This window comes from Notamacropus eugenii, chromosome 1, assembly GCF_028372415.1.
Source record: "Notamacropus eugenii isolate mMacEug1 chromosome 1, mMacEug1.pri_v2, whole genome shotgun sequence".
Taxonomy (NCBI): Eukaryota; Metazoa; Chordata; class Mammalia; order Diprotodontia; family Macropodidae; genus Notamacropus; species Notamacropus eugenii.
In genome coordinates, this window is record NC_092872.1 from 256,816,849 (window position 1) to 256,844,140 (window position 27,292).

A 27,292-nucleotide genomic window follows, 5' to 3' on the forward strand; every position below is an offset into this window, starting at 1 on the left:
CTCTCCCTGGGCCTCAGTTTCCTCATGTGTAAAACAAGGGTAAATCTACTGGTACAGTCTCTCTCCCAGGCTTATTTATTTCCTTGTCAAATGCTTTATTAAGGCATGACAGGAAAGCTGTAAAACAAGACAATGAAGTTATCCCAACATGACACAATGCTCCTAAATGAAATGATCTTTTAAATTCAGAATCATTTCTCTTTTCTCTCACTTAATAGTATTTTATTTTTTCCGATTACATGTAAAGACAGTTTTCAACATTCACTTTTATAAGATTTTGAGTTCCAAATTCCCCCCACCCCAAGATAGCATGCAATCTGATATAGGCTATACATGTAGAATCATATTAAACACATTTTCACATTAGTCATGTTGTGAAGGAAGAATATGAACAAAAGGGGAAAAAAAACACAAGAAAGAAAAACAAACAAAAAGTGAAAATAGCATGCTTCAATCTGCATTAAGACTCCTTAGTTCTTCCTCTGGATGTGGATAGCATTTTCCTTCATGAGTCTTCTGAAATTGTCCTGGCTCATTGTATTGCTGAGAGGAGCTAAGTCAGTCATAGTAGATCATCGCACAGTGTGGCTGTTACTGTATCCAATGTTCTCCTGGTTCTGCTCACTTCACTCAGCATCACTTCATGTCAGTCTTTCTAGGTTTTTCTGAAATCTTCCTGCTCACCATTTCTTACAGAACAATAGTATTTCATTGTATTCATATACCACAACCTGTTCAGTTGTTCCCCAATTGACGGACATTCCTTCGATTTCCGGTTCTTGGCCAGCACACAAAGAGCTGCTATAAATATTTTTGTACGTGTGGGTCTTTTTCCCATTTTTATGATCTCTTTGGGATGTAGACCTAGTAGTGATATTGCTGGATCAAAGGGTATGCACAGTTTTATAGTCCTTTGGGCATAGTTTCTTATTGCTCTTCAGAATGTTTGGATCAGTTCACAACCTCACAAACAATGCATTAGTGTTCCAATTTTCTCACATCTTCTCCAACATTTATCACTTTCCTTTTCTGTCATATTAGCCAATCTTATAGGTATAAAGTGGTACCTCAGAGTTGTTTTAATTTTCATTTCTCTGATCAATAGTGACTTACAGCATTTTTATGGGATTGTAGATAGCTTTATTTCTTCATCTGAAAACTGCTTGTTCAGATCCTTTGACCATTTATCAGTTGGGAAATGACTTGTATTCTTATAAATTTGATTCAGCTCTCTACATATTTTAGAAATGTGGCCTTTATCAGAAACACTCTCAGGTTTATTTAGAGGAAAAGGTTCTAAAATGTGGGGCTGTGGTCTAACAGAGGTGATAAAGAGGGTGAGTAAAGAAACCTTTGAAGGGAAATTGGACACAGACCTGAGCATCTCACACATGACTGTGGGGGCCAAATGGAAAGAAGATTTGGTTGGCCCATAACTTCCTATGAGCAAAGTGATAGTACATAGGGGCTGCACTAATGGGGCATAGGTGATAGAATGAGAAAGACAGAGACACAGAGAAATGCAGAGACAGAGAGATAAAGAGACAAAGACCTGGATAAAGACAGAGAGAGACAGAGACAGAAATACAGAGAGACAAAGACCTAGACAAAGACAGACACACAGACGCACAGACAGAGAGAGACAGAGAGATGCAGAAACAGAGAGACAGAGATAGAAACAGAGACAGAAATACAGAGAGACAAAGACCTAGACAAAGACAGACACACAGACACACAGACAGAGACAGAGAGATGCAGAAACAGAGAGACAGAGATAGAAACAGAGACAGAAATACAGAGAGACAAAGACCTAGACAAAGACAGACACACAGACAGACACACACACACACACACACAGAGACACAAAGAGAGACAGAGAGAAGGAGAGAGAGGTTCACTGGATTCTGCTCAATCCCGTTACTGTTCACTTAAGATTCACCTTGGGCCCACCCTTGATGGGCACTGGGAAGGAGACAGAAGATCTGGACAAGGTCTATGTCCTGAGGGAGCTTAGAATCTTTTCCAGGAAATAAGATGAGCATGTGGTAAACATTTAGAAGATAGTTTAAGACAGTGTAGAATTACCCAGGTTGGGGCGAGGGGCAGCTTGGACAGCAGCAAAAACCCTGGCATGGGAACCAGGAAGCCTAGGTTTGAGAGCCAGCGCTGTCATTAACTTATTTCCTGACTATAGACAAGTTAATTTTTCCCTCTGTGGGCCTCAGTTTTCCCATCTCCAAAATGAGGAAGATGGACTTGATTTCTGAAGCCCCTTTTAGCCCTGCTTTCCCCTATTTTGTGTTTGGAGTTTCCTTCCAGCTCTGACATTCTGAGTACTGAGGTTTTCCAGACCTAATTTCTATGTTCTAAGTCTACCTGGTTCTGACATGCTATGTTCCAAGGCCCATCCATCCCTAACATTTCATGTTCTAAGGGCCTTTCCAGCTCTGACATTCTGTGTTCTATTTTCTAAGATCTCTTCTGTCCCTGACATTTTATATGCTACTTCTAAAGGTCCCTCCCCGCTCTAACATTCTGTGATCTAGCTAGCCAACCACTCTGGGAAGACCTCAGTATGGGCTGTGTCCACAGAACTGCAGAGTAGGTGCAGAGAGGCTCATCACCAGAGGGTTGGCCCCAAGGCCTGGGCTGGAGGGGCCACATGGCAGTGACTTTGGTTCAGAGGACCTGGCTTGGTTACTATTTTGTGACTTTGGACGTCACTTAAACCCTTGAGGTCTCCATTTCCTTATCTATAAATGGATGGGATTGGATTGGATGGTGTCTAAGGCACTTCTTACCCTTACCTTGAATGAATCCATGAAAAATATTTTAGCTACATGACTCATGAAGAGACACTCTTGACTCGGATCAATGAGACAATCCATCGAGGTTGACCATGACCATGCAAATGAAGCATGCCTCCATGACAAGACAAGAACTCAAAGGCCAGCTGGTCCAACCCCCTCATTTTACATTTGAGGAAACTGAGGCCCAGAGATCTTAAGTGAGTCACCCAGTATCAAGTAGGTAACAAGTAACAGAGATGGGATGTGAATACAGGTTCTTTGCCTCCCAGAAATTCTTGTGAGCTCCTCAGAATAGTTTTTTTTTTTAATTTTTAAATTGATAATTAAAAGAAGTGCTAAATTTTAGTTAAAGTTTAGTGAAAATAAAGATGAAGGGTTTTTTTCCCATCCAAGTTCATGGATCATCTGAAATCTATCAATGGATCCGTTTGAGGCCCTTGGACTCTGGGTTAAGAAGTCCTAATGTAGACCAACTTCCTCATTTTTCAGAGGAAGAAACTGAGACCCAGAGAAGGAGTGATTTGTCCTGGGTCATACAGCAAGTTAGTGACAAATCCAGGACCAGGACCCAGGCTAGAGCTCTGTCCACTGCAGCCAGGTTGAACGACCTTGAGAAAATGGAATCCAAGGGAGAACCGTAGAATCACCTCATCCAACCCCTTTATTTCAAAGAGAAAACAGAAGCCCAGAGTAGTTAAATTATTTCCATTCTTGGGGGTCTTAGTTACCCCTCCTTCAACCCCACCCCATGTTACTGAGAAGATGAAATGAAATAGGTATGGAGGTGGAATTATTCGATCTTAGGAAGATGTAGCTCCTCAGCTCCCCCTGTCTCTTGTGTTTAAGGATAAATGAATCCAGACTTCTTCCTTCATCCTTTCATCTTCACCCCACCCCACTCTACAGACACACACACCTTCCTCAGTCACCTGGAAACTATCAGGGAATGGCACCGTGTGGTGTATTGGCCACTAGAGGGCAGGATCCCCCTTCGATATTGCTGAGGGGTGCCCAGGCAGCGAATCTGGCCAGGGCTTTTAGTCTTGGGCGTGAAAAGGGGGCAGCCTCATCCCCTTGGGACCATCCACATTTCCTGAGGAGGGAGGACAGATCCGTGTGGATAAGAGAGCAAGACATCTTCTAAGTTGATAGCCGTCTGAGAACGAGTTGGGAAACGGGGGTGAGGCGTGGAGGGGATGTTGTGTAATGAGGAGGACACAAGGACCCTAAGATGCTTGGGAGGGGTTGGGATCCTGGTTCTCTGACTCCAAAACCAGTGCTTTTCCCATTGTGCCACCCTGCCGCAAAAGGGAGAACTTTGCTTAAGGCATTGGGTGGATAAAACGAGATGGGGAATTTATCCTATTTTTGTTTTTTAATTTAACTAAAGGCTGCCTTTGAATTCACCCAAACTGGCCAGGACTAGTCATGCCAGATGAAACTGAGAACCCTAGCAGCAGCAGGGATGCTGTTATCACCTCTCTTTGGCCCCCAAATCTCAAGAAAACACTCGATATTTCCAACTAGGCTGATACCACCACTTCCCCCTCCTCTCCCTGGTCCCAGACTGGAAAACCTGACTGATACATCTTCCAAGGTCAAAATTAGGGATGGACTGATCCCTGAGCTCTGAAACTCAGAAGGCAGAACAGGAGGGATGGATGGAAACCATGGAGAGGCTGATTTGGGCTTCCTGAATGCTGGAGCTGTCCAAAAGGGCAGTGGGCTGCCTCAGGAGGTTATGATAACCGCCCTTTGTCTGGAGCTTGGAGGCTGGCAAAGGGCTTTAATAACCTGACCTCATCTCAGCTTCACAACAACCCTGGAGAGGAGATGGCAGGACTTGGACTCAGAAGGTGAATGACTTGTCCAGGGCCATGCAGCTAATGAGAATAAGAGGTAGATAAGTGTTTGCTATAGCAAGTTCCTCTCCCTGAGGTCTTCAAGCAAAGGTGGCATGACGTCAGGGACAGTGAGATTTTTGTTCCTAATGGATTGAACTTCATGGCTGCTGAGGGCATGTGTGCCTCTGAGATTTGCTCATTCTGTGACAATGCAGGGAGACCAATTGGGAGCCAATTGCTGGAGTCCAGAGGAAGGTCTAGGAGACATGAACGAGGGTGAAGGTCGTTGGGGTACAGAGGAGAGGGCTCTTCCAGTCAGTAGATTCCACTCACTAGAGTGAGACTGATCTCCTCATGGTGGGGTACAGCGGGGGTTCTTAATAATCTTTTTGTGCTATGGACCTCATGGCAGTCTGCATCTCTTCTCAGAATGTTGTTAAATCCATAAACAGAATTACATAGAAAACCAGTTATATTGAAACATAGTTATCAAAATTTCAAGAAGACAAGATTGGAGACCCAGACTAAGATCTTCAGAGAGGTCTTGGAGGAGACTGGTCCTAATTCTGATGGTGCCATGTCCCTCCTCTCGCCTTGCCTCAGCTTCCATCTGAGTGGGGCGCAGTCTCCCCCTCCTCCCAGGTGACAGCCTCTCTGTCCCTCCTGCTCCCACACAGGGCATCCCTCTGCCTCTCCTACACCACGGAGCTTCCTGAACTGAATTCAGTAGGCTGCCCTGTGCCTCCCTGCCTTTCAGGGTTCTTAGTTGTGGCCTTGAGGTCAGTCTGTGGCTGACTTTCCAGAATTCCCCCTCTGCTCATCCTGCCCTCATGCCTTACATTAGTGGGTCCTCCATCTCCAATTCATCCCAACTGCTGGGCTTGGGGTATGTATGTCTGTGGCTTTGTGTGACTGGATGCGTCTCTCTGCACATGGTATCGGGTCTTAGGGGAGATAACTGAGGAGATATTGAGGCATTTTTATTTTAAAAAAATGCCCTAGACTAGATGGCCCCTGTGGTCCTTTGTAGTGACATGGCCAGGATTTGAACCCAGGACCTCTCCTTCCAGATGGAGCCTTCCTTACTCTCCATAGCGCTCACTCTCCCTCAGGGCCCCAGGCATTGGCTCCTGGGGTTTTCTGTGCCTGAGACCCCCATCCTTCCCTAGAGACCCATAGTTACAGAGGGAGAACTTTCTGTGAGCTAAAAGCCTGGGTGGAGGGGCTCTCAGAGGCACCTCTAAGTGACCTGGGCTTCAGTCTGGGATGGGCAGAGAGCAGTGCATGGGGCACCTCAGAGGGTAACTGAGCATTCTTTCCCACATGGCCTGAGGGGTCAGCCCAGTGAGGGAGGAGATGAGCAAGGATGCATAGGGAAGAAAAAACTACATCAACGATGTTCTTCCTAGAAACTCTGTATACAGAGAGACACGTTTCCAGAGAGCCACGCATGTGTGCACACATCCAGAAACACCCAGATGAATAAAACAGACAAATTAACACATGCTCTTTTTACATACCCAAACACATATACATCCAGACACACTCATGTGCACAAACACAGGCTCACACTTATGCACAGGCGTGTGTGTGTGCCTGCCAGGCACACGTAGAACACATTTATACAGAGGTGCATCCTTGCAGACATGTAGCATACATAGGCATGTGCCCACAAAATGGCATGTATGGGCTATTTGGATACTCGAACACATAGGCCCTTGCATGTGGGTGCATGCTCATAGACATGTTTCTACACACATGTTAAAAAGAACATGTCATAACACATGTGCTTGTGCTTGGAGACCTCCTCATGGACAGACACACAGACACACTTACTCTCCCATGTGCAATGCACACAAACCCACATTTTTCCTCAACACCATTAGTGAGAGCCCCTCGGTCCCAGTTCAAAGGGGCTGGCTGGGTGCTGGGCAGTGCCCACTGCCCACCCAGGGTCTGCCCTGAGTGGTTTGCTCTGCCTCTCCCTTCCCCCTCCATTTGGGGCATTCCTTAGATCAGGGCAGACTCTTCTGGAAGGGGCACTAGGAGCCTGGGCGAGCCCCTGAGCTGGTCCCAGCATAATGAGCTGAGCTTTCTTCCCTTTCGGGCACTGTGCATCCTGGGCTCCTGCTAGCTACCTCCTCTTGGCAGGATTCCTGGCGCAGGGCTGGTGAACAGAAGCTGCTGCTGAGTTTTGGAATCCACTGTAGGACGCTGGTTTTGTTCCTGGAAAAAATGGTAATGAGACACAGATGGTGGTTTCGTTTCCAAAGGTTCCTAAATGGGAGGGGGCCGAGGTTAGCAGGGGCCCAGGTCTGGCCACGAGGTCCTTGTCCAGAAGGGAATAAGGTACCGCCTTCCTCACAGAGTTATCCTCCGAGCACTACGGAAATGGGGTTATTATTTTTTCTACCTCTGCTGTTGGCCTTGGATGAGTCACTAAGCCTTTCTCCACCTCTGGGACTGGGAGATAATGATGCTTGTACCACCCACCCCACAGGGCTCCTGGGATCACCAGAGTTTATCCTGGGAGCCAGAATCACAAAACACCCAGTCCAAGACCCTCATTTTACAAATGAGAAAGTGGAGGGTTTAAATCACTTGTCCAAGGTCACACAGTCACAAAGAGGCGAAAGATTGTCGTGTTTTTTGTGAACCTTACAGTGGGACGTCCCCTCAGGTCATATCATCGTCCCCCTTTCTGGGCCCCGGTTTCTTCCTCTGTAGTCAGGTCTTAGATTCAGTGATCATTCAGCTGTGTTCTACATTCCATACTTTCTAGTGCCTTTGGGGCTCTTCCTCCCTGGCATCGTCCATAGCTGTGTGCCTGGCCCATCTGTTGTCTGCCCTGGTTCCCCCCCACCCCACCTGATGAGCCCTCGAAGGCAGAGACAGTTTTATTTTTGTACCACTAGGGTCTAGAGCAGTCACCTGCACCTATGGGAACTTTTAAAGACCCTCCTCTTCACATTATCCAGCCCCAGTGGGAACCTCGTTCCTACATGGCAATCTCCTCATTCTTCCTTGACCACACTTCTCCTGGAGGTTCTGGCACTGTCCTGTTTCAAACTCATTTGACCTTTCCCAGCTTTGTATAAAACGGCCCTTGTAGTACCAGCTGCCTCTCTGATTTGGGGAGAAGGCCTTTGGTAAGCCTTGGGGTGTTACGGAAGGGGGAACAGAATGGTAGGGACCTGCTGGGAGGGACCAGCTGGTTCATATTGTAGATGAGGATTCTAAGGCCAGTGGAGGGGAAGGGACTTGACCAAGGTCACACAGCTAGGAAGTGTCTGTGGTTGGATTTGAACTTGGGTCTTCCTGACTCCAGGCTGAGGGCTCTAGGCATGATAGCGCCCCCAGCTGCCCTCTTACACAAAGCAGCCCTTCAAATAGTAGAAGGGAGGCATCTTGTTTCTCTCCATCACTCTTCCTCTTCTTCAAGTCTCTGTGCTGAATATCCCCAACCTCAGCAACCCTCCTGTACCCCAGTCTTTGGTCCCTTCTCCCTCCTGGCACCCTGCATGTACTCCAGTTTGACAAAGTCATTTCTAAAAGGGGATGGATGCTGAGGACTGAACTGGGTGCTCAGATGTGGTATGACTAGAGCAGAGGAAGCAGGACCATCACCTGCCTCATCATAGACACTCTGCCTCTCTCCACGCAGCCCTGGTGTCACCCTGAGCTTGGGGTCCACTAGGACCCCCAACATGCAGGCCTGAGAGATTGGATGCTTTGCAAATTAGTATGGTGGCTGTGTCTCCAGTGCCTTCTCCCCAGTGACCTGCTGGTGTTTTCTTTTGCAGCACAATGAAGGCCTCCTTTGAAATCCTGAAACAACGTAAGTCCCTCTGCCACTGTTGCCTTCATCTTCTTAATTTCATGGTTCCCCAGACAGACAAAAAGCACTTTGATGGAAATCAGGAAGCGGGACACAGATCTATTTTCCAGCCACCCATCCAAAGTCTGACTTTTGGCAAAAGATGCCAAGGATTCCATGGGCTGGTGCCCTCCTCCAGCATGCTGCCCTCTGGGGCTGAGGGCAGGGACAGACCCCTGGGCAGCTTCTGCCTCAAACATCAAGAGTCAGCTATTTCTTTCCCTCTATAGCCTGGGGATTTAGAGGGAGAATGGGGAGCTGGAGGAGCATCATGGCCCAGCAGAGAAGATCCTAGGTTCCAAGGTTAGGGGAACTAATTTCAAATGTAGACTTGGCTACTTAGTGCCTGTGTGACCCTGAGCAAATCACTGGTCAGCAGTAAAAATGAACATCTAGATCACAGAATTTAGAGCTCAGATGGACTAGACTTCTTATTTTACAGATGAGGAAACTGAGGCCCAGAGAGGTTGCAATTGGCAGGAGAAATCAAACCCAAGGGTTTTGACTCAAAACCCATTGTTCTAAGACATGAAGCTGTCTAACTTCCCCTTTCAGGGCCTCAGTTTCCCCATCTGTAAAATGGAGGAGCCTGGCTTAGAGAATGTCCAAGGATCTTTCCAGCTTTGGCATTCTTTAAGGAAACAATAACAAAGATTGTCTTCTGGGCCCATACTGAGGGGCATCACAATGGGAGGGGGGTGCTGACCCCAGCTATAGGTACCAAAGGTCCTTCATGATCATGATAAGCCTCTGCTCTGCCCTAGAAATTGAGAACGTGGGAAACTCTCACATTCAGCTCGCCGTCATGCTGAAGGATGAACTCAAAAGCATCGAAGAGTTTCGGGAAAGGCAAAAGGAGCAGAGGAAAAAGGTGAGGCTGCCCCTTAGCCAGCTGGACCTGGGCACCCTCTGTCCTCCCTGGCCCCAGCTCTGGGGCTGACTGTGTGGTATGATGTTGGAAGCTGGGCATGGAAGGGAAAGGAAAACAAGATGAGGGTCCCATCTCACCTGCTGGGACAGTTGGACAAGAATACATGCAACTATGATCATTAATAACCATGACAGCATGATAATTGGGATTATAATGGTTACAAGACGGCCTCCTCCTACACAGATCATTGTACCTGATTAACTTCCCAGTTCATCAGACAGAATCCCCAAAGCATAGGCCCAAATCCATTCTCTGCCTGTGTTCAAAGCATTTATCTAGTGCCTTCTGCATACAGGAACTGTCAGCTGGCCTTCAGGGCCACAAGCAATTACTAAGCATCTACTATGTGCCAGGCAAGGAACTGCCAGGCTCTGAGGATACAAAGAAAGTAAAAACAGTCTCTGGCTTCAAGGAATCTCTATTTGGTCGTGGGGGAACAACATAAGTGACCGCCACTGTATACAGAGTCTTTCACCACTGCAGTGCCTCAGAAGCCCAGGGATGGAAGGCTTTGGGCCAAAGGCCTCACTAGCTTCAGGCAGCTGTGAAATGAGGGGCCACGGGTGGGCTGGTGGCCCAAGGCCCAGAGCAGAGTCCCATGTGCTCCTCTGAGTGCTTATTGATGTCCTGATCTTCTGGGGGCAGACCAAGGGTAGGGGCCACCCCCACATACCCCAGGAAGTTTCTGGAGTCTAAAGCCAACCTGACAATAAGTGGCTCTGGGCTGATCGAGGCCGGTCCTAAGGTGGCAGATGTGTGACCGACTGCTTATCTCCAGGCCCCAACTCAGACCCTTCCCTGCTCCACTTCCCTGTCTTTCAACAGCCCCAGGTGACCTGGTCACCACCTGGAGGCCCCAGGAGAAAGCCTGTGGAGGCTGAGTATGGTGGTTTATGATTACGGATCACTTCAAAATGAATGAGCACACTTGAAAGAAGGCAGTGGGGTTCAGGGATGGGTTCAAACCCTGCCTCAGCTACTTTCTACTATGTGACCTTCGGCTGCAGGTCTGTTCCTCTATGGGCCTCTGTTTCCCCTTCATGTAAAGTGAGAGGGTTGGATTGTGTGGACCCCAAGGGTTCTGCTCTGAAGTTAAGACTTAGTGACTAGGCCTGGCCATCTTAGGAAGGCAGGAGGCACAAATATCATTCACATACCCATTTTGTAGCTATGAGATTGAGGCTAGAGAGGACTATGGGGCTGGGGTCCGTCTTCGAGAGGGCTCCTATAAGCTTGTAAGGAAGAATCACTCATTGGATAGATTAGCACCAGCCCCACCCAGTCCTCAGAAAAAGTTCTTATTACCAGCTGTTGAAATTGGCTTCCTGACCAGGAAGGTGGGGTGAGAGTGCACACATCTGGGGTTGTGACCCCAGACTTTGGATATCCCCCCCGGAAGGGCGCTGACTAAGGAAAGTGAAGCTGGAGCAGCAAAGGGATGGCTAAATGCAACCTAATACTTCTGACCCAGACAGGAGAGGATAAAAATCATCCAGGAGAAAAATTGGTTTATAAAATGTCTGGAATATTAAAGCAGGCAGGCAGGCAGGCACACGCGCGTGAATGCACACACACACTCCTCATACATACATTCACACACACTCACACTTACACACACACTCTCCAACATACACACTCTCTTACACACACTCATCCACATGCTCTCATATACACACACTCCATACACTCACACACACTCACACACACATACACACACGCACGCACACATGCACACATGCTCACACACACTCACACACACTCTCACACATACACACTCGCATAACTGAAATGAAAAGAAAAAACATCAGAACTCACTAACTTCCAATAATTTCCTGGGCATGAGAATGAGCGTGGTCCGATGGATGGAATGCGTGATTTAAGTCAGACAAACTGGGTTCAAATCTCGGCCCTGCCTCTAATTGATCCCTTGAGTGACCTAAGTCCTAAGCAGCCTCATCTGTAAGTTGAGGCAGGCACTTACTGTGTTACATTAGGTGAGGTTCTTAACCTCCTGAGCCTCGGTTTTCTCATCTGTAAGCTGGGTACATGAGTACCTGCAGCCAGTCTCTGCCTCACAGGGTTGTTGGGACACTGTGGAGCCATACTGGGGGCCAGTGTTCTGTGATTATCCTTACTGGCCCCAAGGCAGCGTGGAAGGCACACCTGGTCCCCACAGAACTGCCTGAGCCTGGGCACCCCACCCCACCACATGCCTAGAAACTAGCCCAGGCTCCACAGTCAGGCTCCAGGACTCACTCAGCCAGCCAGCCACCAGGGGAGGGAGGCCATGGCTTTGCAAGAATTTTTTATTTTAGATTTCTAAGCTCTGAGGGAAAGCCAGCAGCAGGCCACTGCAGAAACCACCCAAACCTCCTCCCTCCCAGCTGGGGGTCCGAGGGGAGGGCATAGAGGACCCCACCCAGGATTTCCCAGTAGTGACTGAGACATTCAGCTCCCTGAAGCTGAGGCCAGCCTCTGGTCTCTGTTTTAAGAACTGTGGTTAAGCCCTGCTGCAGAAATACTGATGGGGCCTCATTAGGAGCCACAACACAAGGAGACCAAGAAGGATTGAGGATCAAACGGACCTTAGAACCTAGAACCCAGAACTGGGAAGGGCCTTAGAACCTAGAACTCAAGTCTGTCAGAGCTGGGAAGGGCCTTGGAACCTAGAACCCAGATTGCCAGAGAAAAGACCTTAGGACCTAGGACTCAGACTGTTAGAGTTTGAAATGACCTTAGAACCTAGACTCCAGACCATCAGAGGTGGGAAGGGCTTAGAACCTAGAACTCAGTCTATCAGAGCTGGGGAAGTGCCTTAGAACCTAGGACTCAGACCATTAGAGCTGGGAAGGACTTTAGAACATGGCACAAAGGATGGCAACCAATAAGCCTGTATTAAGAGCCTACTGTGTACCAGACACTGTGCTGGGCACCCCAAGGACAAAAACAAAACCACTTCCAAAGGATGCGCTACATCAGTGCTAGCCAAGCAAGGTGGGGGAGGGGCAGCTCCAGGGTTCCTTATTAAGCGCTTCCTACATACAGAGCCAAGAAGTAATTTCTATAGTGGACAGAAAGCCCAGTGTCCAAGTCAGGAAGTCCCTGGCTAGGTGTCCCGGGCAGCTTCCTAAGCCTGGCAGGGGCAGAGTCCTGCTGGATGTTGCTGGAGGGGATTTCCTCACTGGCAGTTCCTTCACACCAATAAAATGCTACCACCCCACCCCAGGAACGTTAAATTGCACTCCTGAGGAAGAGACTGAGAATAGCCTTTGGGATCGGACCCCAGGTGCCCTGCCCCCTTCCATGAAGTGTCTCTGCCCTCTTGGGCCGCCAGCCCCTGCCCAGGTCCACACCATCCCTCACATGTTGCCTCTGGATTCTTTTCAGTATGAGATAGCCATGGACCGGGTTCAGAAGAACAAGCTTTCTCTTTACAAGAAGACAATGGAGGTGAGTCTTGGGGTGACCAGGACAGTGGCAGCTGACCAAGTGACCCAAAGAGCCTAGGGTTGCCCTTAGGAGTTGGCAGGGAACAAGCAGAAGAGAGGAAGCGACTGGTCTCTCCCAGGTCTGCAGAAGGCATCAGGAGTGGGCAGTAACAGGGAGTCCTGGGCAGTTCTGAGAGGGGGGTGGGCATCCCTTGATGGGGATGGGCGGACTCCTGGGTTATTGTGCCCAAGGGGGCCAGTTTTGACGAGCGAATCAGCAGCAAGACTCTGGCTGAGTCCCAGGGGGATCCCAGTGATGGTTCTGGGTGGGGCAGGGTCCCAAGTGATTAAAACATATTCAGCACCAGTTTCATCTCCTTGCCTGGCCCAGGTATCTAGCAGGGATCTGACAACAGACATTTATAAAATATTTAATGTTCATCAGGACCAGGGAAGAAGATCCTGCACTAAGAAAAGGGAGTAGAAATTCCCCTCCCCCTCCCTCACACTCTTCTGTAGCCCCTTGTAGATTGTTAATGGGGAGGGAGTCTCTGGAGACCTGAAATGGTCTGAGGGCTGGGTGAGGAATGGCCTTCTGTGGGCGGACCAGAGAAGAGCATCCTGACCATACCAAGATCCTCTCTATATCCTGACTTCTCTACCCCAGATCTCTCCATCCCAGGTCCCTCTGGCTGCTTTGGGCCCCTCTTGCTGGGGAAGAAAGACTCTTATAGACTCCTTTCTGTTGGATATGGGAGGGTCTGGGTTGGCCATTGTAATGGAAGAACCTGGAGAGTACTCTGAACCCAAGGGGGTCACCATGGTACCTTGGGTGAAGGAGACATTCAGGAACTGTAGAATCTTCCCAGGTCTCTCTTAGAGAAGTCTAAAGTAGACTTTGATCATGGGCTGCTCCCTGTCATGGAACTCCCAGGAGGACTCCTCTTCCTCCACCCCTCAGACACACTCCCACATGGCTCATCCCCTTCCTTTGACTCTTCCTGTGATCTTAAACTAGGCCTGCCCCCCCACCTTGGCTCACCCCCTAGAAGGAGGGCCTCATGGAGAAGAATGGGGCAAGCCCCTCTCAGCATGTCTTCCATGTCCCCTTCACAGTCCAAGAAGACCTATGAGCAGAAGTGCAAGGATGCGGATGAGGCTGAGCAGGTTTTTGAGCGTGTCAGCTCTCAGGGCAACCAGAAACAGATGGAAAAGGTACAGTCAGATGTGAGGGGTGGGGTGGGGCAAGGTTGGAGCCTCCTGGGGAGGACCTGCTCCATGTAGGGAGTGGCTCCTGCTGCTGCAGGGGGTTCTCTCCTCCCAGGGCCCCTTCATGCCATCTCTGCCATGATCTTGCCACCTGAGAAAGGAGCTGGTGCCCAGATGTGTAAGATGCCATGCTTTTTTTCTTCATGTTCTAGAGTCAGAACAAGATGAAGCAATGTAAGGATGCAGCCAATGAAGCAGGTACAGCTTCCCTTCGCTTTTCCACTCAGCAGAACCCCTCCCTTGCCCACTGAGGTGCCCACCCCCCAGAGCATCCCTATCCTGCCCTGCTTGAGAAACTCCTCAGGCCCCACAGGCTTACCTTGAAATGAGGTCATGGAGGTCAGGCTGGCCAAGGAGTCAGGACACTGGATTTGTCACTAGGGAAAGGAATAAGTGTTTATTAAGGACCTACTATGTCCCAGGCATCCTACTATGCACTCTTCGCAAATGTTACCTCATGTGATCTTCACAACAACCCTAGGAAGTAGATGCTATGGCTCTCACCATTTTACAGACAAGGAAACTGAGGCAGGCGGAGATGAAGTGACTTACTCAGGGTCACACAACTAGTAAGTGTCTGAGGCCAGATCTGAACTCAAGTCTTCCTGACTCCAAGTCCAGTGCCCTATCCACTGCACCGACTGCTTGACCTTGCTGTCTGTCACTGCGCCCGGGCTCTAGCCTCTGCCCTTGAGTCTGTGCCCACCTGTGATTCTGCTATTCCAGCCCTGATTCCTTAGACCTTCACCCACATGTCTTCTTAGAGCAGAAATGTCCACCTCTGGTCAAAATGTCCTTGGGAAATGAGTTAACATAGACAAAACATAGAGAACATATATAATATGTATTCTGTAATTATGTTATGTAATACATAAATACTGCATAGATATACTGACGTAGATAATGTCTATTTGTGGTTTTCTACCTCACTGTGCAGCCTGCAGGGATCACTTCTGTTGAGTTTGACTTGTCTGTGGATATGCCTTATCCTTCCCTTTAGACTCGGTCCTTGAGGATAAGGGCTGCCATTTTCCATCTTCTTCTCTTCAGTGCATCAAACAATGCCTTGTATTAAGCAGTCACTTAACAAATGCTCATTGAATTGAATGTTATTAATATTATTATGAATTACATTTATATTATTATTACATATAATATATAATTGTATAATGTATAAATAGAATACATTATTATATATTAATTATATTATATAATTATATATAATTTATGTATAATTATATAATAATATATAATTATATGACATATAATAATATTACTAATGTCATTAAAATCAAAGACAAGGAATGATGAAATACTCCTCTAACTGCAATATGTGCTACAGGGACTTGGGAGGAAGAGATCTTTGTGGGCTGGGCTTCAGGGCAGGCTTCCTGGAGGAGGTGGGTACTGGGGCTGGGCCTTGAAGAGTGGGCTTGATTTGGACAGATGGGGGTGGGGGGAGGGTGTTCCAGTCAGAGACATTCTGTGGTTGGACTATTTTCCATTTTTGTCTTTGCTCTTCTGGCACAGTACTTGGCACAGCGTTAGGTGGCTCAGGATGGGGAGTTATAGATCCTGGGTTCAAATCCTGACTCTGCCACTTGCTACTTGTGAAACTTTAAGCAAATCACTTAGCCTTCTTGGGCCTCAGATTCCTCAGCGGTAAAAAGAGGAGGCTGAACTAGATGGTTTCTAAGATCTGACCAACTCTAAGTCTTTGATATTAAGGTCCTATGAGATGGTTTCCCAGGAATAGAGAGCATGCCTTAGGGCCTGCCTAGGGCCCTAAGCAAGGGACAAGCCACAACAGGGTTCCTCTGGCCACTGACTGTCTAGGACTGGCCCATGGTCAAGTGGATGATGACATTTGGGCCAAGGCTCTTGCCAAGGGGGCTTTTGGTGGGCTGATGTATTCGTTCTTACCAACAAGATTGTACAGACTTCCAACTAAACTCAGCAACTGTGTATATGGACTTGCCTTTCAGAGCGGATATACAAACAAAACGTTAACCTGCTGGAGAAGGCCAGGTGTGACTGGGAGCAGGAACACCAGCAGACCTGTGAGGTGAGTGGCCAGCCCCCTGACAGCTGGAGCTGGCCTGCGATGGAGTGAAAGGGAGCAAGGCTGCCATCAGCCATCCAAACATCAAAGATGTCAGAGAACTGACCAAGGCCTTGGGTGGTAGACCAGATCCCCGCTAAGCTCCTGAGCATCCCTCATTCTCTGGTTGCTGGCATTTGGGCTTGGTGAGACCAACAGGCTTCTTGGCAGAAGTGGGGGTCTATGGGTATGAATTAGTACACAGGTGATGCATTCATTAATTTTGCTGAACTATTTTTTCCTCTTTATTTTTTATTATAGAGGATGGCTGTGTGTGTGTGTGTGTGTGTGTGTGAGAGAGAGAGAGAGAGAGAGAGAGAGAGAGAGAGAGAGAGAGAGAGAGAGAGAGAGATTAGCAAATGAAAGTGATGTAAAAACAAATTTCATCAATTTTTTTTAACAACCAAGAGGGGAGATTTTAGTTCAGTATTGGGGAAAATGATCAAAGCTGTCCAGCAAGAGAATGGGCTGCCTGTGGAGGTAGCGAGTGCCCTGTGGCTGCAAGTATTCAAGTGGAAGCCAGATCTCCTATCAGGATGGTATGGAAGGGATTCCTATGCTGGCAATAAGGTTGAAGCAAGTGACTTCAAACCCTCTTCCAAAATTCTTTGACTCTATAAAAGCTTCCTGGAAGAAGTGAGAAAATTCTAGAAAGTCTTAGCCAAAAGATGGAGAATGAGCCCTAGAAAAGAAACCTAGACTGGATTTACCAATCATGATCAGGATTGGAAATATACTAGAGAGATAACAGTGATGAGTCTGGACTGCACTAATGGTGAAAGAGGCATCCCAGGATAGTGGCACATCCCACGGCTGTTTCTGAGCTCCACTGAGAAAGATGAAAGACATGACAAGGTTAACAATAATAAAGCAATTAATAGCTAAAAATAGTAGTAACTAGCATTTATATAACACTGATGTATGTGAAACACTTTGTAAATGCTACCTCACTTGATCCTCTCAGTAACCCTAGGAAGTAGGTGCTATTATGCTCCCCATTTTACAGAAGAGGAAACCGAGGCAGATAAAGACAGCCAGTAAGTGTCCAAGGCAGGATTTGTCTTCAAGTCCTGTACTTCATCAACATTAAATGTAAAATAATCATAGAATGATAGCAACTTGCTCCAGGACCATTTCTATCTAAATTTCATCAAAGACAAGAATACTTTTTTCTATAATATATATAATAATATATTCTACATAATATAGAATAATATAATAATAATACAATACTTAAGATGGCTCACATTTCTAAAACACTTTGAAGTTTACAAAGTGATTTCCTTACCACAGTCCTGTGAAGTAAGTAGTACAAATATCATTATTCGCATTTTACAAAGGAGAAAACTGAGACTTAGAGAGAAATGACTTGAATAAGGTCACTCAGCTAGTAAATGGCACAGGTCCTCTGATTCCAGTCTGTTTCCTAGTGGAAATACTTCCAGCCACGGGGCACTCACTACCTCCATTCCCTTGCTGGACAGCTCTGATCATTTTTTGAATGTTGAATTAAATGTTACCTAAAGGAGAGACTGGTAAAGCATGAATATGAAAAGACGATCTGTCTGCCCGGGGAGCCTAGCCCCTGATGATGCAGAACTTGGTGGTATTACTGATGGGCATCTGGTGCTATCACCATTCCTCAGCACCCCTTCAGGAAATCTCTCTCTGGATTTAGGCCTTTCAACTCCAGGAGTTTGACCGACTCACCATTCTTCGGAACTCCCTCTGGGTCCACTGTAATCAGCTCTCCATGCAGTGTGTTAAAGATGATGAGGTAGGTGTAGCTCTCTGCTCCTCCACCTGAGCAGTTCCCCAGCTTGCATTTCCCTGGCAGCCAAGGCACTAGTCAGCACAGCTCTGCCCACTGGTGGTCCGATGCCTAGAGTGTCAAGGACACCGATGAGGGCTACAGGGGAGCTTTTTCCATGAAGGTTTCAATGGACTGGTCGAGGACGGTTTCTCAACAGCACTTAGATAAGAACACTTCTCCCTTCACATGGCAATAATTAGAAGAACACTTTAAGTCTGTAAAGCACTTCCCAGGTATTATTTCATTCAACACTGACAATGACCCTGTGGGACCCGGGCAGAGGACAACAGTCTGGTTTAGGAGCCAAAGAGCCTGCCTTGAAGCTGTGGAGGCCTGGGTTTAACTCTCTGCTCCGACACTGGCTGAGCGACCCTCACTTCTCATCCAGGAGTTCTCTTTGCCAGTGAAAGCACAATCCAGTCCCTCTACCTAACGACCCTACAGGAGAAGGGCTTTCATTATCCCCATTTTACGTAGGAGGAAATGCCCACAATCACACAGCTAATAAATAAGTACCATGGCAAGATGCTGATTCAGTGCATCATGAAGTTCTCTGCGCATCATCGCACCCTTTCTCTTCTAAACAAGGTCTCATCTGAACGGGTGAGCGAGGGCGCCGAGAGATGATTGTGCCTTTTTATAGAAAGATAAAGGCAGCCCCCGAGAGAGCCAGGACCTCACCTCGGGTCAGTCAGAGAGGCAGTGGCAGAGCCAGGGCTGGAGTCTCCATCTCCTGGCACCGGCTCCCTATTCTCTCTTCACCTCCATGGCTGCTGTCGTCTCCTTTGCAGTACTATGAAGAGGTCCGGATAAGTCTAGAGGGCTGCAGTATAGAGGCAGACATCGACGTCTTCATCCAGACTAAAATGACGGGAACAGAGAGGCCGGGTGAGTCCAACTTGAGGATTTTCCAAGAACCCTAGTGAAAGCAGCAAGTGGTGAAGAATATTAGGGTGGAAATCAATGAAGGGACCAAGGAGGGAAGGAAGGAAGGAAACAAACATTTATTAAACACCTACTATGTGCTAAGCACTTTACAATGATTACCTCACAACAATCCTGGGAGGCAGGTGCTATTATTAACCCCATTTTACAGTAGAGGAAACTGAGGCAGAGGTTAAGTGACTTGTCCAGGGTCACACAGACAGTAAATATCTGAGGCTGGATTCGAACTCAGGTATTTGGCTTCAGATACTTACTAACTGAGTGACCCTGAGCAAGTAACTGCCTTAAGGAAAGGCAGGAAAAAAGGAAGTGGCAACTCACTACAGTATCTTTGCCAAGAAAATCGAATGGACAGGATTGGTGAACTTTGGTCCAGGAGGGTCACAAAGAATGAGGCATGGCTAAGAGCCACTTCCTGATAAAAATAACAATCAATAATAGCTAACATTTATATAACATCTACTATGTGCCAGGAACTGTGCTAAGCACGATTTACAATTATTATCTCACTTGGGCATCACAACAACCTTGGGAAGTAGACGCTATTATTACCCTCATTTTACAGATGAGGAAACTGAGGCAAAGAGTGCCTTGTCCAGAGTAAGTATCTGAGGCTAGATATGTACTAAGGTCTTCCTGACTCTAGGTCTCTCCACAGGCACCCTGAGTGCCAGCAGACCAGAGCCAGCAGGTAGGATCTGAGTATCCTAGAGTACCTTGAGAACCAGCAGGGAATCATGAAGAACAGGTCCTGCCAGATGAAGCCAGGTTCCATTTTGACAATGTCACTGAACCGGTCATTCCGAAGAATATTATGAATATAATTAAATTAGAGTTTTAGCAAAGAGTTTGGGGTTATTCTCAAATCAAACCAACAAGCATTTATTAAGCATTGTTGGACATTGTGGATACAAAGAGAGGCAAAAACCAGCTCCTGCCCTCAAGGGATTTATAATCTAATGGGAGAGAAAGCATGCAAACAAGCTATGAACAGGATAAACTGGAGGAAAGCTTGGAGGGAAAACATTAGTGTTAAGAGGGGTAAGGTAGGTGGAAAAGGCTTCTAGCAGGTTTAATTCCCCTCTTGGGAAAAAAAGAGATATGGAGGTTAATTGCTTGGACAATTAAATATTGGACCTGGTGGAATAACTGGACTCAAAGAGTAGTCTTACGCTCAGCATCAGCTTGGAAGGTCTCCAGTGGGAGGCCCTGGGGATCTGCGTTTGACTCTAAGGACTCTGACATTTTTATCAATGACTTGTGTAAAGTCAGAGATGACATGCTCACCAGATCTATAGATGGCCCCAAGCTGGGAGGCCTAGCTAGTACACTGGCAGGCAAACTTAGGACCCTGAAAAGGTCTCAACAGGCTAAGATACTGTACTTTATTGAATAAGATGAAAGTCAATAGGGCTAATGATAAAGTCCCATTTGGATTCTAGAAATTGACTTTGTGAGTACAAGATGGGGAGAGACATGACTAGACTTGAGTTTATCTAGCAGAGATCTAAGCATTTTCATGGGCTTTTTAAGCTCGATAAGAATCAAATTTGTGACACAAGAACCAAGAAAACAAATATAAACCTCAGCTGAATGAAAAAAGACAAAGCCCCCAAGAATGTGGGGGTGGTCCCTGGGCCACCCCCAGGAGAGTTTGTCTTCTTGTATTTGACCCTGGCCAGACCACATATGGAGTACTGGGTTCAGTTCTAATTACCACATTTTAGCAAAGACATTATACAAGCCAAAGAGCAGTGAGCACAGGGCAGCCATGATGGTGACAGGGCTCCCATCCATGCTTTTAAAGCTAGGGATGTTCAGCCTAGGTAAGAGAAGATTCTAGCAATGACTATCTTCAAGTATTCACAGACAACAGAGGACAGCCTATATTTTTTCTGCTGAGCTCCAGGGTACAGTGCAAGTGGCAGTGAGTGGAGAGTACAGAGAGGCAGGTTAGGGTCTGTGTCAGAAAAAACTTTCTAATGATTAAAACTGCCTGTAAGTGGAATAGGCCACCTGAGGAGGCCATGGCGGGGTTTCCCTTTGCAAGAGCTGGTGGCCACTTAGTAGTGTGTCCATCTTACGGGGAATTCTTTGGCAGGTCTGGTTTGGACTGGATGGTTGCTGAACTCTGAAATTAATTTTGTGACCCTCTCTCTCCATGCCCCATTCCCAAGTGGTGCAGAATCAGGGCCTTGTTGGTGAAAAATGGGGTCCTAGAGTTCAGAGGTCAGGGTTTGAGTCCCAGCCTTGATATCTGCTTGAAGTGTGATGCTGGGAAAGTCACATATAACCTCTCTGTGCCTCAGTCTTGTTATCTGTAAAATGGGAGTAAGGGTACAAGGCCTGTGTTGCTATCATAAGAAAAATGCTGTAGATGTGGGAGTCATTCCCCTTGGCTCCAGAGGACCACAGAATCAGAGATTCAAAAAAAGAAGGGAATTTAGAGGTTGTTAAGTCTCACCCGCACACTTTATAGATTAGATTACTGAGGCCCCAAAACATGAAGATACGCCCATGGTCACCTTGATAGGTTCATAAGATAATAGATTTAGGGCTGGAAAGGATTTTAGAGGTCATTGACTCCAACCCCCTAATGTGATAGAGAAGAAAATTGGGACTCAGGGGTAAAGTGATTTGACCAAGATCATGAAGTGAGTGTTTGAGGAGGGTCTAAACCCAGGTCTTCCTGACTCCCAAGTCTAGTCTTCTATCAACAACACCACTGGGAAGATGTTCCTACATCTCCCAGAAGGACATGGGTTTTGTGCCAGGGAGGGCCTCAGAGCCACTTTCCTTAGGGTGGTGAGAACTTTGAGATCCCTGCTCCCCCCACCTCACTCTATCCTGTGGCCTTCCCTCTGGTGGAAGGACTGGGCCTTCCTGGGATGGGAAAGTGGGAAGGTTGGTTTGTCCAATAGCTGTGGGATGAGGGGTGGCAATGGTGGATACCTTCGTTGGCAACAAAGACCTTTTCTTAGTCTTCTCCCTTTCTTCTCTACCAAATTCACAGAGGCCATTATTTATGAGAACTACTATGATGGAAACCCCAATGGAGGCTGCCACAGTCCCAGTCTTTACCCTGCTTGTGGCATGATTAAGAGGTGAGGACCTGGGGGAGCCGGGAGGCTGAGGGGTGGTGTGAGTCTAGCAGGGATAACCGACTTGGACTTGCCCAAGTCCATCCCTCTCCACATATAGCAGGAGCTGATGCACCAGCCCAGGGGAGGCAAGTTTGGGGCAGTCTGCATGCAAGGTACCTCTGAATACATCATTTTAACTTGCCATTATTTTTTCTGGTTTTTTTCCCCTTCACATCACAGGACTTTTCTGTGGCTGATATCCCTTAGAAAGAGCCTTCTCTGTAGACTTCGCCTCATTGTCCAATTTGATGTTTAGTGTCCTTAATAGTATCTCTGTTCCTGGGTGATTGAATTTAAGTGGTGCCTAATTTAGGGCACTTGGGGACCTTTAGCAGCAAAGAAACCACAGAGCTTAGCAGCTAATCACCAAGAATTTCACTGGTGATTTCACTGAGTGAGGTAACTCCCAGTGGAAGAGGATGTCCCCTAAAATTATACAACCTAATAGCCTTAGAGAGTTACCTGGGCACCAAGAGGGTCAAGCTGGACTTGAACTCCAGTCTTTCTGAGTCCAAAGCATATAGCTTCTCCTTCCCCCATTTTTGAGGTCAAAAAAGTCAAATAAACAACAATAATTAGGCAAACTAGGAAGCAGCCAGGTGGCAGGCTCGTGACTCACACCATACCAGAGACCTCACACCAGTGTGCCAAGGTCTTGGTCCCATTCTCATGGGGCAGCATCCTATATCATCTCCCCAAAGGAGGTCAGTATCATGTCCCTTGCTGTTGGCTCAATAGGTAGTATTTGCCCTCAGCACAAAATTTAGAGTTCCTTCTAGGTAATGTGGATATCTAAAGGTTTCTACCCCTGGAAAGGTCTTTCCGATACTTCCACTAAGCCTTGTTCTGCTACTAAGTTTCGGCATGGCATTGGTCAAGACATTTTCCCAGTAAAGCCTTAGGTTCATGGTGGCCAACATTTTGTCTAGCAGAATGCAGTAGAGTGGGTTTTGATTTCCATTCTCTTTCTGGGTCCCTATGGGCTAGGGAGGATGAAGGCTATCACCCTTATTTGACAGAGAAGGAAATTGAGGCCAGAGAGGTGAAAAGCCTTGCCCTTGGTCCCAAAGCTAGTAGACCTACACTCCCCTCCCCACCTCTAAACCAGGCCTTCTGACTCTAAGGCTCTTATCCCTATATCCCACCAAGACCTTTGAAAAAAATCTGAAGCTGAGTTCCCCATGAAGCCAGACCAGTACCATATCTCTCCTTACTACTGTATCTCCTAAATGTGTTTTTTATATTTCTCTGCCTGTATTTCTAACCTGCTTTCCAAATTCTGTATGTCATGTTATGTTCACACCTGCAAACTTGCTCAATACCCTCTTACAGGCCTTGAGGAAAAAACAAACGCTCCAACACCTAAGCCTTCATAACCTGGACCTACAGCAATGCATTGATAAGGAGCCCAAACTATCTTCAGTCGGGGAGTTTTTCATCCAGGTTTCCTGGCTGCCTATCCCCCTGAGCCCTGTGCTCAGGTTGTCCTGTTCCTGACACCTTCTTTCTCTTAAAAAATGGTTTATTGTTGCTTTAAAAAATGTGTCACTCCCTGTTTCCCTTTCCCCAATATTCTCCTTTATACCCAAGAAGTATGTTTAGCCAAGTGAAATCAGCACACTGACCATGTCCAACGGTGTATGTATGCTTCATAATGGAGGTGTGTTTGCATCGATTTGTGTTGTAATGTCTTTTAGTGTTTTTTCCTCTACTTTTTATTTCATCTTTTCATTGCCTTTCTGGTCAGAACACATAGGAGTTATTTCCTACCGCATAGGTCCCCAAATCAAAATTAAATAACAATTCCTCACTACTTTAGCACTTTCAGATTTACGAAGTGTTTTCCTCCCAGGACACATGTAGATGGGACACGTTTGTCCTATCCCAGGACACATGTAGATCGAGTATTACTATGACCATTTTACAGAGGTCCAGGGACTTGTCCAAGGTTATTTGGCTTCTTAGCAGCTCCTTGCTCGGTGACCTGAATTCAGCCCATTTCCCCATCTTGTTCCCACCCATGACCTTCCTGCTGCCCCTAAACTGGCACTCTCATAAGCATAACCCCAGTTTACTTTAAGGAAGGTTTACAAAACACTTTATCAGGATCACCCAGTGAGGAAACCCCCTCTACCCATGTAGATGGGCACATCCTCTGCAACTTAGAGAGTTTCTTGTGGCCCAGAGGTTCAGTAACTCGCCCAGGGCCGTGCAGCCAGGACATGTCAGAGGTGGAATTCAAACCTAGGTCTTCTTGACTTGGAGGCCACTCTGCCTCTTAAATTGACGCTATTATTATCTCTGTTTCACAAATGAGGTAACTGAGGCTCAGAGTTCAGTGACTTGTCCAGGGTCACACAGCCAGGCTGTGTCAGAGGCCAAACTCAACTCTGACCTAAATGTATTTCCCTTCATCTGTGAGGTGGCTGACCTGAGACCAGAGAGACTTGAGTCTGAGCTCAGCTCCCTATCTACCATCCAGGTATTGCCTGCCTCTCATTGCAGATACCATTACCCCATTTTACAGGAGCAAACAGAGACTGAGAGGTTAGACTTATGAGTTCACTAATATGGGGAATTCTCATTGTGGAAACTCCCTCCCTCCTCCCTCCCTTGACTCATGTCAGGTGCTGAGAGACTAAGGGGGGTGTCCTTGGTTAGGAAGTTGTTTGGTGGGAGGCAGCTCAGCCTTTCGTTCATACCCCCACACTAGACATGTTTCTGCAATCGAGGACCTCAAAAAGCAGGGTCACAAATGTCAAGAGAGGGTCCCTTGGGACTTTTGAATGGGGGGCAAAGTTCAAGTGTCCTGGGCTCTTTAGATCTGACTGTTGGGGGAATGGAGGCCAGGAGGGTTTCCTGGAGGAGGTGGTACCAGAAAGGAACCTTGAAGTATAGGGGTGGGAGGAAGGTTCTGAAAGCAGAGATTTCAGGAAGGGACTGTATTTGGGGGAGGAGCAAACGTTGGATGTTCGGTGCAGTGGGTAGTGAGCTGGCCTCCAAATCAAGCCCTGGGTTCAGTGTCTGCCTGTGTGACTCTGAATGAGGCAGACTCCAACAGAAATGCATCGTCTGCCTCTTGGCTTAGAAAACCAGTGTCATTATCTGTCACACTGTATTTGTATTTATTTTGTTCAACATTTTCCAGCTCTGCTGGGAGAGAGCTCTCTAGACTATAAACTTCACTGGTGGTGCCAACCTGCTCTGGTAGAAGGAGTTTCCTCACTTGGGAGTTCCCTATACAGGAGAAATCACAGGTTCCTATAGAGTAACACGCGGAACGGTCGTAAGACAAAAATCAAATTGGTTTCAGAAAGCCTTGAACGCCAGAGTGAGAATTTGCCATCTCCCCTCACACTACCAACCCATCCACCAAACTGTGGAATGGTGACTTTATATATCTGTACACACACACACACACACTGTTATGAACATACAGCTACTTCCCATTTGTGGGAAGGGCTCAGGTTTCCCTCACTGAAATCTCTAGAAAAAGCTTCATTGATCCCCGGTGCAAAGCTGAAAGGAAGCGGGGAAAGTGATATGGATTCTCCTGTGACCAGAAGGAAGGGAGCAAAGTGGATTTTCTAAGGGATTTCCAGCTTCTGGCACAACTTCCCCCATCCCTGGCTTGCAACCTGCATCATCACTGTCACAGAAAAGCAGTAGTGTCCCTACCTGTATGGCAGGGACTTGTGTGTGTGTGTGTGTGTGTGTGTGTGTGTGTGTGTGTGTGTGTGTGCATTTATCTTGGTCTGTGAGCCTTTTGTAACGCAGTGGCCCAGTGACAGAGTGTCAGGTCTGGAGTCAGGAAGACTCCTCTTTCTGTGTTTAAATCTGGCCCCAGACACTTCCTAGCTGTGTGACCCTGAGCAAGTCATGTCACCCTGTTTGCCTCAGTTTCCCCATCTGCAAAATGAGCTGGAGAAGGAAATGGCAAAGCACTCCAGTATCTTTGCCAAGAAAACCCCACATGGGGTCATGAAGAGTCAGACACAATTGAAATGACTGAGTGTGTCACTGTGTCCATTGTCCCTTGCCTGACGTCAGGAGGACCCTCAAGGCCACTGGCCTGGAGTCAGACCAGGAGAAGCCTCAGAGGACAGATATGGCCTCTCTCAGTGCCCCTCCCCTATGGACTAGCCATTCCCTTCCCCTCCCCCAAACTCCTAGGGATTTCCCTTCAGGGTTTTCTAGTAGAAAAAGTCCAAAGATCTGGGGTCCCCACTGCAGCACCGACTCACTGGGTGGCCTTGGGAAAATTCCTTCCCATCTCTGAGCCTCCTCCTCTCACAGGAGAATGTCATGGATGGAAAGGCCATGCTGGACAAAATAGAAAAAAAAGAGGAGAGTGGCCAAGGGAGGCTCTTTTTCAAGAACCCTAAGCTAGAAGTAGGGGACTGGGCTGGCTCAGGAGTGGGTTGCGTCACTCCCTCACAGGCTCTGAGCCTGAGGCAGTTGAATGGAACCAGCATTGATTAAGTCCCTGTTCCTCTCCTCAGGAAGCTCACATCCTAACAGCTAAAGGTGTCCAAATCCAATTACAGGGACCTCTGGGCTCTTTCCTTTTGGCTTGGAATATCTCCCTGCTCTGGCCAGGCTAGCCTGGGCTGTATCTGAGGACTAGCCTGGGAAAGATGGGGTGCTGAGGGGTCCAAAGCTCCCCACTAGAGGGTGGGGCTCTAGGTGAGGGGCTCAGGGGTCCCCCAACTCACTAAGAGGCCAACTAAGGCATGAAGGGGCCACTAGGCTAAAAGCAAGCACCCTACTGAGGAAATCAGAGCCTGAAGCCATGGCATCCAATCCCCTCCTTTTACCCATGGGAAAACTGAGGCTGAGAGCAGTAAAAGCAGCTTGTCTAACATCACACAAGATGACAAACCTGAGATTTGAACCCACTGCCTCTGACTCATTTTCCATATCTCCACTCTGACTCCTATTGACCTCCTAAGGTTAAACTGGGGGAGATTTCAGGTGGACAAAAGCAGCCCAAGCAAAGGGAAGGGGCCCCTCCACAAGATGGGTCTGGATTACCTTAAGTCAGGGCTCCTGGGTCAGGGAGGGGCTTGACCTTGCCATCTTCCCCATGGAATTCCTCTCCCTGGAGTTTGCATGAGATCAGGGATGTGTC

The 27,292-nt window shown here is 47.4% G+C and overlaps 1 protein-coding gene across 2 annotated transcripts in view; it reads left to right on the top strand.

Annotated features, from left to right (window-relative positions):
• PSTPIP1 (proline-serine-threonine phosphatase interacting protein 1) overlaps positions 1–27,292 on the top strand; it is a 99,114-nt gene that overhangs the window by 65,011 nt on the left and 6,811 nt on the right. For both annotated transcript variants that reach the window (XM_072628645.1, XM_072628646.1), the window contains exons 4-12: positions 8,458–8,492; positions 9,296–9,402; positions 12,850–12,912; positions 14,007–14,105; positions 14,312–14,357; positions 16,145–16,224; positions 17,939–18,037; positions 18,865–18,961; positions 22,032–22,122. In XM_072628645.1, coding sequence (XP_072484746.1) covers positions 8,458–8,492; positions 9,296–9,402; positions 12,850–12,912; positions 14,007–14,105; positions 14,312–14,357; positions 16,145–16,224; positions 17,939–18,037; positions 18,865–18,961; positions 22,032–22,122 — 717 coding nt within the window. The remainder of the gene's footprint in view (positions 1–8,457; positions 8,493–9,295; positions 9,403–12,849; positions 12,913–14,006; positions 14,106–14,311; positions 14,358–16,144; positions 16,225–17,938; positions 18,038–18,864; positions 18,962–22,031; positions 22,123–27,292) is intronic.